The sequence below is a fragment of the Rhinatrema bivittatum genome, chromosome 2, assembly GCF_901001135.1.
Source record: "Rhinatrema bivittatum chromosome 2, aRhiBiv1.1, whole genome shotgun sequence".
Lineage (NCBI taxonomy): Eukaryota > Metazoa > Chordata > Amphibia > Gymnophiona > Rhinatrematidae > Rhinatrema > Rhinatrema bivittatum.
Genome location: NC_042616.1, coordinates 343,869,141 through 343,884,192, shown reverse-complemented (window position 1 = coordinate 343,884,192; position 15,052 = coordinate 343,869,141). Strand labels below are relative to the sequence as shown.

Sequence of the window (15,052 nt, the reverse complement as noted above, 5' to 3'; positions counted from 1 at the left end):
TCCAGGGTGTCTGCAAGTGCTATTTCCGGCCTGGCTTAAATCTTCTGACTTGCGCCCTGAGGTGCAAGACAGATTATTGATCTACCCTGCATAGGAGACAATCTGTTTGGCGAACAGATTCAGCGGACGATGGCGGAACTCAAGGAGCATCATGAGACCCTTCGCCAGCTCTCTTTGATGCCCTCTGAGTATTCCTCCAAACAGCCATTCAGGAAAGATACTAAAAAGTCATTCTTCAGTACAAAGAAATCCTATCCACCACCGTCTAGAACTCATTTCCACGCGACCCTTTCCAAAAGGCCCAGTCTCGTCAACCTCGTAAAAAAAGCCTCTAGCAGCTCCTTCAGCCGGGGCCCTGCTTCCGGCGTTTGACTCCTGCATAGAGAGCAGCAGCCAGTTTCCACTGCCTCAGATACCAGTGGGAGGTCGATTGTGCCTATTCATCAAACAACAGTGGCACACAATCACCTCAGACCAGTGGTCATTGCCATAATTTCTCAAGGTTATTGCCTGAACTTTCTTCTCCGACTCCCCCACCTCTACCGAAGTGGAGAACGTCCGACCACTCACTACTCTCCTGGAGCAGGAGGTCTCCTCCTCCTCCAGTCCAGAGCAATAGAACTAGTGCCCTACTCCCAACAAGGTATAGGATTCTATTCCCGGTACTTTTCTAATCCCCAAAAAATCAGGCGGCGTTCGTCCAATTCTGGACCTACGTGCCCTCAACAAGTACCTCCACCGAGAAAAGTTCAAGATGGTAACCTTGGGTTCCCTACTTTCTCTTCTGCAAAGAGGAGACTGGCTCTGCTTCCCTCGATCTCCAAGATGTGAACACACATTGCGATAAATCCATCTCATCGCAGGTGCCTGAGATTTCTGGTAAGCCACAAGCATTATTAATACAGAGTGCTTCCCATTCGGTCCTGGCATCTGCACCACGAGTCTTCACCAAGTGCCTTGTAGTAGTAGCAACCTTCCTCAGGACTCAAGGTGTTCACTTCTACCCCTATCTAGACGATTGGTTGATCAGGACTCCACTCAGCAAGCTGCTCTGTTGTCCCTACGTCTTACTTTACACACTCTGATTTCGCTAGGATTTCTAGTCAACTACGCAAAATCCTGCTTAGTCCCATCTCAAACTTTATCATTCATAGGGGCAGACTTGGACACCTTGCAGGCAAAGGCATTTCTGCCTCGGCAGCGAGCTCTCACTCTCAATCTCTCTCGCACACCAGCTACAGTCTCACTCTCATCTCTCTCGCACACCAGCTACAGTCTCAGTGCTGCAACGACTGCACACACCACTTCCTTCCTCATACTGGGACACATGGCGTCCTCGGTACAGGTTACCCCAATGGTCCACTTGGCCATGAGTCATGCAGTGGACTCTGTGGTCACAATGGACTCAGTCCGTCCAACCTCTATCGAACCATTGTCCACATCACCCCGACTCACTCCATCAGTCTCTAGCCTGGTGGAAAAATCAGATCAATCTCCTCCAAGGCCTGCCCTTCCAGGCTCCAGACCCACAAATAATTCTCACCCCAACCGATGCTGCCAACCCTCGGCTGGGGAGCCCATGTGCCGATTTGCAAACACAAGGTACTTGGTCTCCAGAGGAAGCCAAACACCAAATCATTTCCTGGAGCTGTGAGCAATCAGATATGCTCTCAGGGTGTTTCAGGATCGCCTTTCCAATCAGGTCATCCTGATTCAGACGCACAACCAGGTGGCCATGTGGTACATCAACAAACAGGGAGGGACGGGCTCCTACCTACTCTGTCAGGAAGCTGCACAGATATGGGTGGAGGCCCTCTCCCACTCGATGTACCTCAGGGCCACCTATTTGCGGGAGTGGACAATGTGTTGGTGGACAACCTAAGTCGTGCTTTCCATCTGCATGAGTGGTCCCTCAACCCCACAGTAGCAGACTCAATATTCCAGCGTTGGGATCATCCTCGCATAGACCTCTTTGCGTCACCTCAAAACCGCAAAGTAGAGAACTTTTGCTCACTCACAGCCATTACTCTCAGCTAAGAGATGCTTTCTCCCTCTCATGGGCAACCGGTCTCCTATATGCATTCCCTCCCCTTCCACTTCTCTAAGACTCTTGTAAAGTTATGTCAGGACAAAGGGACGCATGATCCTGATAGCACCTCACTGGCCTCGCCAAGTGTGTTATCCAATACTTCAGGATCTCTCCATTTGCAGGCACATTCCCTTGGGAAAGGACCGATTCTGATCACTCAGAACGATGGGTACCTACGCCACCCCAATCTTCAAGCTTGACCCTGACGGCCTGGATGTTGAAAGGTTAATTCTTCAGCCACTTAAACTTTCGGGAGCCAGTTTCCATGTCCTGATTGCTTCACAGAAGCCTTCCACAAAAAGTCTTACCTATACAAATGGGAACAGGTTTGAGTCTGGCTTTCTTCTCAATCCCTTGATTCCCTTTACCTGTTCCACCACGAAGTTTCTAGACTATCTCTGGCACTTGTTAGAATCAGATCTACAAACTTCCTCCATCAGAATGCATGTCAGTGCGGTGGCCGCCTTCCATAAAGATGTCGGGGACGTTCCTATTTCGGTCCAAACCCTCGAAACACGTTTTCTGAAGGGATTGCGTCGCTTCAAGCCTCCACTGAGCCCTCCGGCCCCTTCTTGGGACCCTAATCTGGTTTTGGGGCGGCTCATGAAACCACCATTTGAGCTTCTTCAATCCTGTGATCTTCGCTATCTCACATGGAAAATTATTTTTCTTTTGGCAATAACATCTGCTCGTAGAGTTAGTGAATCACAGGTTCTAGTTACCTATCCGCCTTACACTAAGCCTCTGCAGGACCGGGCAGTACTCCGCACTCACCCTAAGTTCTTACCTAAGGTAGTTTTGGAGTTCCACATTAAACAATCCATTATACTGCCTACCTACTTTCCCAGGCCCCACTCCAATCCAGGAGAACAGGCTCTGCATACCCTTGACTGCAAACGGGCTCTAGCATTCTATCTAGATCGTACAGCTGCCCACAGGAAAAGCACTCAATTGTTTCTCTTTCCATTCCATCAAATTGGGGCAGCCTGTGGGTAAGCAGACTCTCTCCTCCTGGTTAATGGACTGCATATTCTTTTTTGCTATCAGCAAGCAGGCATTCCACTTCAAGACCGTGTTAAAGCACACTCTGTGAGGGCCACGGCGACTTCAGTAGCGCACCTAAGCTCTGTGCCGCTTCCTGACATTTGCAGGGCTGCTACCTGGAGTTCTATCTATACCTTTACAGCCCATTATTGCTTAGACGAGGCTGGAAGACAAGATTCCATCTTCGGCCAATCTGTCTTGCGCAACCTTTTTACAACTTGACGTACCAACACCTTTCCGCTTGCCCATTAGGGTTCAGGATGCCCTCTACCAAATTCCTCCCCAATCCTTGTCACCTTTTGCACATCTTGGGTACATTTGGTGCTTTTCTCGGACATCCTCAGCTCGGTATTCACCCATATGTGAGGACTACCATCCTGCTTGTCCTTTGAAAAAGCAAATGTTGCTTACCTGTAATAGGTGTTCTCTCAGGACAGCAGGATGGTAGTCCTCACGAAACCCGCCCGCCACCCCACAGTGTTGGGTTCGTTTTCTTATTTTATTTTTTGGCACTTCCTATAGCTTTAAACAAGACTGAAGAGGGACCCCTGCTGGCTGCAGGTTTAGTGCCTTGCTGGGCATGCCCAGTAGGTGCCAGTCAAAGTTCTAGAAACTTTGACAAAAGTGTTCCATGATTGGGCTCCATCCTATGATGTCACCCATATGTGAGGACTAACATCCTGCTGTCCTGTAAGAACACCTGTTACAGGTAAACAACATTTGCTTTCCTTTTTCTTATGTTCAGCAGAGATTCTTGACAAGGGGCTGTGATTTGAAAGCTTCTATCATGACATCTTGGTCAAATCACTAGCTCATTTTGCATAGGCTACATTTTAAGACCCTACTGAGCTGGATTTGATTTGGGGATCCTGATGTGAAAGACCCTGTAATATTATGGCAATTCCTTTGAGCCATTCATTTCCCACATTGTCTATATCAATATATAAGCTTTTTGTAGGCAATACACAATAGGGTGTGTAAAGGGCTTCATACTTGCTATGCTCTCCACTGTGCCAAATTCATTTTCAACCTTGGATCTTTGCATCTGATCCTGCAAACTTTGTTCCACACCAGAGATTCTTACCACTGGGCCAAAGAAGCAACTGAACTAATAGAAGAACCATGTCTACTTCAACCAGATTGCTTGTATCCCTTGGTTTTATTACTCTTGAGCATTAAAATGTTTAGTTAGAAACATGGGCACAAATGGGAGGCAAAAGCCCAAAAATATTTTTAAGGCACAGTTTGACAGCTTTGTGTTATAATAATTTTCCATGTTTTGCTTGCGAAATTCTGAAAGTAGTAACAGTTCCTTCATTCAAATCAGTCTGGTGTGAGCATGTTTGAAGTTTAGGCCAAGGATTTTGAGATGTATAATAATGATAAATTCTTGCATTTATAGGGAAGGGATGGCTGTGAATATGCTCTTGGACTGACACCAACAGGCATACTGATCTTCGAAGGAGCAAACAAAATAGGTTTATTTTTTTGGTAATTTGATCTTGCTTTACATCTCTTTGGTTATATATGAAAATCTTTTTTTTTTTTTTTTTTTTTTGACAGAACATCATAAAATGGTTGATATTAATTTACAAAATCCAATTAGGTTTGAAGCAAAATGTCTGTTATGCTATGGTAACAGGCTCTATAAGTTTATAATTGACCACAATCCTGAGTTATAAATAGAGCTCGCTTTAAAGATTACTTGTATTTATTTTAATAGAGAATTTAAACAAAAAATGGAACCCAGAAGAAACATTTAATTTTCTTATAGTGGAATAATGTAATATTTTATGCAATGTAATAATATATGGAGTTATGCCTATCTACGTCAAAGGCATAATTGAAAAAATTAGATCTGTTATACATGGATTTGCATTTTTAGGAACTGCACAGCTATACATTTAAATTAATTGTTTTCTGTTCATTATGGCTAGGCCAAAAATAACTAGAATGGACTTCAAAAGAGCAAAATTAACACTTGTTGTTGTGGAAGATGATGATCAGGTAATTTTAAAATGTTTTTAAAATCTTTTATTTTTGTGCTCCTACTTAAAGGGATACTGCTAGGGTTGGTGTAACAAACTAATTTTTTTAAATACTGAACATAATGCGCTGATGCAGAGGTTCTCACACCTGTCCTCAGAATCTTCTTAGCTAATGAGGTTTTCAGGATATCCTCAATGAATATACATGACATACTTTGTGTACACTGGAAACAGATTACATGCAAGTTTCTCATACATATCCTTAAAACCTGACTAGCTGGGGATCTTGAACAGGTTTGAGAAGCTTTGTCCTAATTAAGTTTTAATGTTAATGGTTTTTCTATTGTTTAACTGTAAAGGAGTTTAAGCCCTAAGGTGCTGCACTACTGTAAAAAACATTTTGTTTATAGTTATAAAGTGCTCGCAGAGCTGAAAAGCCTATGCCAATCCTTTTACTTCAATTTACTTATCTTTGTTGTTGTACCATAGAGGAAGCTTAACATAAACAATTTCCTTGTAGAACTAGAGGAGCCTGCTTTCTGGAAAGTATCCACATACATATGTGGATCCAAAAAAAAGTACTGCTCCAAGATACCCTTGGATCCTCCCTGACGTATTGAAAACTTGGTATGGATAGGATGCTAAACTCAAGTTATTCGGGGACCCTCATGCAGCTGTCTCGCAAGCTTTATTCCCTTCGGAAAGTTGGCTAAAAGGCTTGCAAAATTGAGCCAATCATTAATGGAGTTGAATTAAAAATGTACAAAAATTACTATTTGATGGCTTGTCTTGAATTTCCTGTTTTTGCTTCATCTTTCTTCTGTTGTGCAACAGTAAAGAAATACAAACTGAAGTAACAAGATTGTGACATTTAGCTGAGCCAAACCCTGGTGAGCTACAGCTCATTGCTGCAGTTTTCTTTGTGTTCTGCTGCTGCAGTTCCATTGTAAATAAATGTCAGCCATTCTCATTTCACCATCCTTGATGGTGTATCTCAAGCAGCATGGTAGAAGACATTGTATCACTAACTGTTCCTTATTCCTATTTAGGGTAGAGAACAGGAGCACACATTTGTTTTCCGGTTAGATAGTTCCAAAACTTGTAAGCATCTTTGGAAGTGTGCGGTGGAGCATCATGCTTTTTTCAGACTGCGAACACCAGCAAACAGTAAAACCAACCGGTCTGACTTTATAAGATTAGGATCTCGCTTCAGATTCAGGTATCTGACAATGTTTTTCTTTGTAACCCAGAAACTTCAGCTCTGCAGGTTTGGCATCAAACTAGCTTTTCTATGAGTGAAAGCAAATTTGCAGTTCTCGAACAAGTTTAAAACATTTTCCTGTGGCATCTAACAAAACAGAATAGCGCAGCACTGTTGGTATTCTTAGGTTAAGTAGGTGAGGTGGAAAGACTAAGAAACTTAATATACAATGTGCATAGCACATAATCTGTGCTACATTTACTTGAAAAGAAATGGACATTGTTCCTTTCTAGGAGAAATAAACTCTCCGAGAATCAGAATGTAGATGTAGTTTCTATTCAGGACCTTGATAAAAAGATATAAATTAAGACAATGGATATTTGAATTTAAGCTTAAAATACAGAAATGTATGCAACAAAATAAATAAGTGCAGGATAATGGGTAAGTAATTAAGAGATAGAAGGTGTTCTGATATTTTAATGTACTAGTTTGTTTTTATAAATTGTATAATCAGTTTTATGAATGTATTATTGTTTACCACTTAGAAATTGATTTGTGGTATATAAATATTTAAATATATAAATGTGAAATCCAAAATTAAGATAAACAATAGATATTTACTTCCATTACAAACTTAAGAATTATATAGCATATCTTCTCAGAGGACAAGCAGAATGGTAGTCCTCACACAAGAGTGACGACATCAGATGGAGCCTGGCCTGGAACTTTTAAACTAGAACAAAGGGGAAAGCTGACAGTCTCTCAGCAGCGCACGGTTTGGAGAGAGGTATCTTCAAAGGATACTAATGATGCATTAGAATTAGGACATCCCGACAGTGAGGTTCTAATAATAAGAAAAGTAGTCCCTGTAACTAAAAGCTCACCTGAGGTAAAAAATTCTAACTTAACCCTATCAATTAAAAAGCAGAATGAAAATACAAACAAAAAACAAAACTTTGAAATGTTTGTTTGCTAGTGCCAGAAGTCTAAGAAGTAAGGTGGGAGAATTAGAATGTATAGCAGTGAATGATGACATAGATTTAATTGGCATGTCAGAGACATGGAAGGAGGATAACCAATGGGACAGTGCTATACTGTGGTACAAATTGCATCACAATAACAGAGAGGAGCACCTGGGAAGCAGTGTGGCGCTTTATATCCGGGATGGCATAGAGTCCAACAGGATAAACATCCTGAATGAGGAGGAATAGCCTACTGGTTAGAACAGTGAGCTACGAACAAGGAGACCAGGGTGCGAGTCCCCTGTAGCTCCTTGTAACCTTGGGCAAGTCACTTTACAGGTACAAAACTTAGATTCTAAGCCAGGGGTCCCCAAACCTATCCTGGAGGGCCACCAGCCAGTCGGGTTTTTGGGATATCCTCAATGAATATGCATGAGAGAAAATTTGCATGCACTGCCTCCATAACATGTAAATTGTCTCTCATGCATATTCATTGAGGATATCCCAAAAACCCGACTGGCTGGTGGCCCTCCAGGACAGGTTTGGGGACCTCTGTCTAAGCCCTCTGGGGATAGGGAAAATACCTACAGTACCTGAATGTAAACCCGATGTGATATCTCAGATTGAATGTCTGTATATAAAAAATAAATAAATAAATGCACAATCGAATCTTTATGGGTAGAAATCCCTTGTGTGTTGGGGAAGACTATAGTGATAGGAGTATACTACCGTCCACCTGACCAAGGTGGTGAGACAGTGAAATGCTAAGAGAAATTAAGGAAGCTAACCAAATTAATAGTGCAGTAATAATGGGAGATTTCAATTACCCAAATCAGAGAAGTGCAGAGCATAGAATTTTTAGTCCTGATCAAAGGAGATTCCAAACATTTAATGCAAGAACAAATTCTAAATTTTATTGCGGCAACTCCACTGCATAATGTTAACACAGCAAGCAATTTTCAAGGTGCCCCAACACGGACCCGTGTTTTGCCGGTGGCTGCATCGGGGGGACCAACAGGGATTCAATCAATCTGCAATTTTAAAATGGTTAACACCGGCTTCAGTCCATTGTTTGTTGTCCTGATCTTTAACCATTTTAAAATTGCAGATTGATTGAATCCCTGTTGGTCCCCCGATGCAGCCACCGGCAAAACACGGGTCCGTGTTGGGGCACCTTGAAAATTGCTTGCTGTGTTAACATTATGCAGTGGAGTTGCCGCAATAAAATTTAGAATTTGTTCTTGCATTAAATGTTTGGAATCTCCTTTGATCAGGACTAAAAGTTCTATGCTCTGCACTTCTCTGATTTGGATTATTCTGTAGTGCAGCACCTTGCTTCTGTCCTTTTAGATTTCAATTACCCCAATATTGACTGGGTAAATGTATCATCGGGACATGCTAGAGAGATAAAGTTCCTGGATGGAATAAATGACAGTTTTATCGAGTAATTGGTTCAGGAACTCACGAGAGAGGCGACAATTTTAAATCTAATTCTCAGTGGAGCACAGTGGGGCCGCTTGGCAATAGTGATCATATGATGATCAAATTTAAATTAATGACTGGAAGGGGGACAGTAAGCAAATCCTTGCTTTCGTGCTAAACTTTCAAAAGGGAAACTTTGATAAAATGATAAAAATAGTTAGAAAAAAACTGAGAGGAAAAGCTACAAAGGTAAAAAGTGTGCAAGAGGCATGGATATTGTTAAAAATACCATCCTAGAAGCACAGTCCAGATGTAGTCCACACATTAAGAAAGGTGCAAGGAAGGCAAAATGATTACAGGCATGGTTAAAGGTGAGGTGAAAGAAGCTCTTTTAGCCAAAAGATCTTCATTCAAAAACTGGAAGAAGGATCCAACAGAAGAAAATAGGATAATGCATAAGCGTTGGCAATTAAAATGTAAGACATTGATAAGACTGGCTAAGAGAGAAGTGGAAAAGAAAAGTTGGCTGTAGAGACAAAAACGCACAGTAAAAACTTCTAAAAATATATCCGAAGCAGAAAGCCTGTGAGGGAGTAAGTTGGACCGTTAGATGATCGAGGGGTTAAAGGGGCACTTAGAGAAGACAAGGCCATAGCAGAAAGATTAAACTATTTCTTTGCTTCGGTGTTTACTGAAGAGGATGTTGGGGATATACCCATTCCAGAGAAGGTTTCCATGGGTAATGATTCAGATGGACTGAACCAAATCACGGTGAACCTAGAAGATGTGGTAGGCCTGATTGATAAACTGAAGAGTAGTAAATCACCTGGACCAGATGGTACATACCCCATGGTTCTGAAGAACTCAAAAATTAAATTTCGGACCGATTAGTAAAAATTTGTAACCTATCATTAAAATCATCCATTGTACCTGAAGACTGGAGGGTGGCTAATGTAACCCCAATATTTAAAAAGAGCTCCGGGGTGATCAGGAAACTACAGACCAGTTAGCCTGACTTCAGTGCCAGGAAAAATAGTGGAAAGTGTTCTAAATATAAAAATCACAGAACATATAGAAAGACATGGTTTAATGGAACAGTCAGCATGGCTTTACCCAAGGCAAGTCTTGCCTCACAAATCTGCTTCACTTTTTTGAAGGAGTTAATAAACAAGTAGATAAAGGTGAACTGGTAGATGTAGTGTATTTGGATTTTCTGAAGCCGTTTGACAAAGTTCCTCATGATAGGCTTCTGGGAAAAGTAAAAAGTCATAGGGTAGGTAGCGATGTCCTTTCATGGATTACAAACTCGCTAAAAGACAGGAAACAGAGAGTAGGATTAAATGGACAATTTTCTCAGTGAAAGGGAGTGGGCAGTGGAGTGCCTCAGGGATCTGTATTGGGACCCATACTTTTCAATATATTTATAAATGATCTGGAAAGGAATATGACAACTTAAGTAATCAAATTTGCAGAGACAAAATTATTCAGAGTAATTAAATCGCAAGCGGATTGTGATAAATTGCAGGAAGACCTTGTAAGACTGGAAAATTGGGCATCCAAATGGCAGATGAAATTTAATGTGGATAAGTGCAAGGTGATGCATATAGGGAAAAATAACCCATGCTATAGTTACACGATGTTAGGTTCCATATTAAGAGCTACCACCCAAGTGTCATAGTGGATAACAAATTGAAACAGTCTGACTGTGCTGCAGTAGTCAAAGCAAACAATGTTGGGAATTACTAGAAAGGGAATGGTGAATATAATGGAAAATGTCATAATGCCTGTCTCGCTCCATGGTGAGACCGCACCTTGAATACTGTATACAATTCTGGTTGCCGCATCTCAAAAAAGATATAGTTGCAATGGAGGAGGTACAGAGAAGGGCGACCAAAATGTTAAAGGGGATGGAACAGCTTCGTTATGAGGAAGACTGAAGAGGTTAGGACTGTTCAGCTTGGAGAAGAGATGGCTGAGGGGGGGGGGGGGGGAATATGATAGATGTTTAAAATCATGAGAGGTCTAGAACGGGTAAATATGAATCTGTTATTTACTCTTTTGGATAGTAGAAGGACTAGAGGGCACGCCATGAGGTTAGCATGTGGCACATTTAAAACTAATTGGAGAAAGTTCTTTTTCACTCAACGCACAATTAAACTGGAATTTGTTGCCAGGGGATGTGGTTAGTGTAGCTGGGTTTAAAAAAGGATTGGATAAGTACTTGGAGGAGAAGTCCATTACCTGCTATTAATCAAGTTGACTTTGGAAAATAGCCACTGCTATTACTAGCATCAGTAGCATGGGATAGACTTAGTTTTTGGGTACTTGCCAGGTACTTGTAGCCTGGATTGGCCACTGTTGGAAACAGGATGCTGGGCTTGATGGACCCTTGGTCTGACCCAGTATGGCATGTTCTTATGTTCTTATGATCTCAAAGATTCTAGAACTTTCAAACACGCCCTACTGAGCCTGTGCAGCTTTAGTTATCACCCTATTCCCTAAGTAGAATCCCCCCCCCCCTCCCCACAGAGCCATGTGGTCGCAGGAGCGATGTGTTTCACAGTATTCAGATTTGCTCTCTTCTCACAGTTTTTGTAATGTGATTTTTTTTTTCTAGAGTTGCAGCTGTTTTTCTTTTCCTTTACCTTATGGTAGTATTTTTTTTTCCCTATGTCTGTGAGCCGCATGGTGTGCCTTAGTCACTGTGCAGCCTGGCAGTGTCTAATTCTATCCCTTATTAAATAAACACTGCACTTGCAGTTTAAATTCTTGTTCTGTCTGTTTTTGTGCCTCTGGGTGTTGGCAGGACTGATGGAATGCGGTCTGTGGGTGATCCATATAGGCTGCTAAACCCGAGGACTTGCCGATCGGTGAAACATGGAATTCCTGCCCGGCTAGAGCCCAGGCATCGAAGGAGATTGGGTCGGTGAAGAGATCGAGGACCAAAACCGTTCCTGTAGGGGAGGGGGAGAGCTCATCCTTTGCACATTCAAAGGAACTAGTCTTCATGGGCAGGAATCCTAGATGGATGTAAACTCCTCTCCTGCTTGCCTGTGATGGCTGTGCAGTCAACTTGTTAGAGAGGATGAGCAGGAGCCTGGGCAAGCAGCTTGCTGCTGCACCTTAAGTGCCATGCCCAGTAATGATTGCCCATGCATACCTGTGCCAGTGCACCAGTGGTCTGACATATCAATGTCAAGGCCACATTGTGGACCGGGGCTGCCAATGAGCACCATGATCACTCTTGACGCCGCCGGGGTGCCTTCAGTGCCATTGAGGTGTGTGACCATCCTTGACGCCATTAGGGCCAATGAAAGCAGTGTGCATGCTTTGAGCATGTGGTGCTGTAAGCATCCAAGGATGCCATAGGTGCATCTGCTGCCATGCGCTCTCAATGCACTGGAGGAACATCATTGACCTTAGTGTTGGACAGCGATGCCATTCGTTGCCACTCTCGACAATGTTGAGCATTATCGGCGAGGCACCAGGATCACCACTGAACACCCTGGTTGCCCTTGAAGCCATCTACTGCCAGGTCTCCTAAGAGCCCTTGGGTGACAGGGGCTTCGGGCCTTGGATGACCTTGGTGTTGTCGAACACTAGAGTCGCTATAGTCCCGAGTAGAGATGTGAATCGGAACTGAAATCCGAACCGATTCTGGTTCCGATTCACATCTCTAGTCCCGAGGCATCCTGGAGCACTGAAGAATCCAGGACCTGGTACCCTCGAGGCTCCTTTGCGCTGTCCAGATTGGGCACTGGGGGCATCATGCTATCCCATCATTGGCCTATGGCTGTCAAGCACCATGGGGGGCCCTGAACTGTTGGGATCGTGGGGCATCTGAGGCCCTGCCAAACTTCATGCACAATCGGTGCTAATAAGCTGTAGGATTGCTGTCATGGCTATCGGCGATTGCCATTGGTGAGAAATGCCATCGACGCCCTTGGGAGTGTAGTTGAGCCAAGGGGAACCATATATGGTGCCGGCAGTCATTGGTTCGTTTGAGAACCGATGCAACGTGTCTTTGCCATGTTGGGGTGGTCGCACAGCTTCTGCCTTCAGGTACCTGTGGCATCCTTAATACCAGCATCCCATCAACACATTTGAGCACCGGGGTCTTAATCGGTGCTGTTGGGCTGTCGACGTCCACAGGAGTGGGGGCGCTTTTGATGGCGCAGTGTAGCGCTGAACTGGTCAAGCTTGCATTAAAATCAAGCACGGTCGAAGCCCTGAGCACAGCATCGTTTGGTGCCATTGATGCGATCCATCATTGGTAAGCACAAGAGCGCTATGGGCCTTATGGGTGCCACCATCACAGTGGACACCAGCGGATGTGGTTGGATGCCACAGGATGCTACCGCAGAGCACCATGGGCACAGTCGGGCACCATGGACTTTGCTGCTGTTATGTTCTGGAAAGGGTTACGAGCCATTCACAATGCCATTTCAAGAGCTGTGTTCAGCCTCTTGGAGTGTTATAAGGTACTGGGATACCATGGTGGTGATGTCATAGACCACCCCCCCCCCCCCCCCCCCCCACCACGCCATAATCAGAGCTCCAGTGGTAGTGGGAATACTGACATCACACTTACTATTGACTCCAGTAGGAGTTTGTGCATCAGTAGAGCACATCATGCATGGTTGGGACAATCACTCCTCCAAGCACCTCAGGTGCTGACAGGCCGCATTCTCTCTGGTGGCACAGTACACAGGCATCGCAGGATTCTGCCATCATCTTTTCAAGATATCAGCTTCCTTGTCTTTTGCACTATAGGATGCTAGGGCATACCGCCGAGAAAGGTACTCTCACACACACTGTTGCTTTTTGGCAGGGCACAACCACAGACTCTAACAAGTGGTGTTTGATCCTTGCTGTGCTGTGGGATTCTATCCACAAGCACTACGAGTGAGTTTGTAGGTGTGCCGCCATCCGCAGGATAGGGCACCACTGTATGAATACTGGTTATAGCACTTTTACAGTGGATTGTACTATTCTTCCGGTTGCCCTCTAGCATATAGGTGTGTTTCCTCATGGCGACCACAACAGTAGTGTGCCGTAGACATAGGACTGACGTAACACTGTGTTCCTGGTTGAACCCCTATGGAAGTTGATATCAGGAAAGTAGTATCAGGAGTCATCCCATCCCTCAGAAGAGGAGTTTCTCTTTTGACTGCTCCCATGATAAGAATCCCCTTCATTGGTAAGTCCTGGGGCTCCATCACTTGTAGGTCTGTCACTGAGCTGGAGCCTCGATTCTTTTGAATCGGTTCATCTCCTTGTAGGCCAGGACCAGTAGATTTTAGGGGATGGCAGCAGCAGTTATTGGTCCATTTTTGCTGGGGTCCCTCTGTTGATCACTGTGTTGGCTTACCCCATCTGAGGACTACAAGTGGCATATTTTAATCACTTATGAACCTCAGCAGTCAGCGACTGTAATCCAACTGTCACGTAGAGTTGAGTCTTCTTCAGGAAAGAAAGGTTTAACTGGGTTTCCAGAGGCGACCCTTATGGCCCCCCCCCCCCCCCCCCCTCGGGATGCTTGGTCTTCGTTTTCTGTTTCCTGGAGAAGGGATTTCATTACTCTGACTGGTAGTCTCTATCTGTTTCCTGCAGGATCAAACAGTAGGTCAGGCGATAGCGCTCTTCATTGCTTCTCCTAAAGCACAGCAGGTCTATTTCACGAGGGAGCTATTCCAGACTCGTTCTTATCATTGGGATATCTCCTTGGTGAAGATTAGGAGTTTCTCCCATCTGAGAGTCACCTTTGATACCTGCTGAGCTCGATGGGTGTTTTTCTTGGCAGACTACTGTTGCCAACCATTCTCACCTGTGGGACCCTACCTCAGTGAGGAGGGTTCTAATCCATTTAATTTGCAAGTATGCTCTTCAAACTCCAGCCATATCTATGAGTGAGGGACCCTTCGACAGAGGTGCTACTCTTTGATTGTAGTGACTTGCAAGCTATACTTCCCCATTTTAGGGCGAGTCCTGGTTCATGCATGGATTAGTTCTATTTTGTGGACTGCATGCTTCCTTGGGGGGAAGTATGTGTAATCATAGCTGAGGTACACTGACCCTGCCCTCCAGGCTGGCAAAGAAATCCTGTTCTACAGGGGCTTACATCTACCTAAGGGGGGGAGGGGACATTTCCTACAGAAATTGTCAGCGAAGTTATTCAGTTAAGTTGAGATATACAATGTAGTGGCTTTTTCGCACCCTTGCAGCCCAGTGATCTGCTTCCTTGTGTTCTTAGTTCCTTCCAACTTCTGGTTGGAATGTTGAGGGGGAGGGGAAGAAAAACAAGGGCATTCGTGGTATACCTTGATGTATACCAGCAGGGAACAAT

The 15,052-nt window shown here is 44.0% G+C and overlaps 1 protein-coding gene across 4 annotated transcripts in view; it reads left to right on the top strand.

Annotated features, from left to right (window-relative positions):
• EPB41L4B (erythrocyte membrane protein band 4.1 like 4B) overlaps positions 1-15,052 on the top strand; it is a 709,272-nt gene that overhangs the window by 330,407 nt on the left and 363,813 nt on the right. For all 4 annotated transcript variants that reach the window (XM_029589854.1, XM_029589857.1, XM_029589855.1 and 1 more), the window contains exons 9-11: positions 4,536-4,624; positions 5,071-5,140; positions 6,171-6,340. In XM_029589854.1, the coding sequence (XP_029445714.1) occupies positions 4,536-4,624; positions 5,071-5,140; positions 6,171-6,340 (329 nt within the window). The remainder of the gene's footprint in view (positions 1-4,535; positions 4,625-5,070; positions 5,141-6,170; positions 6,341-15,052) is intronic.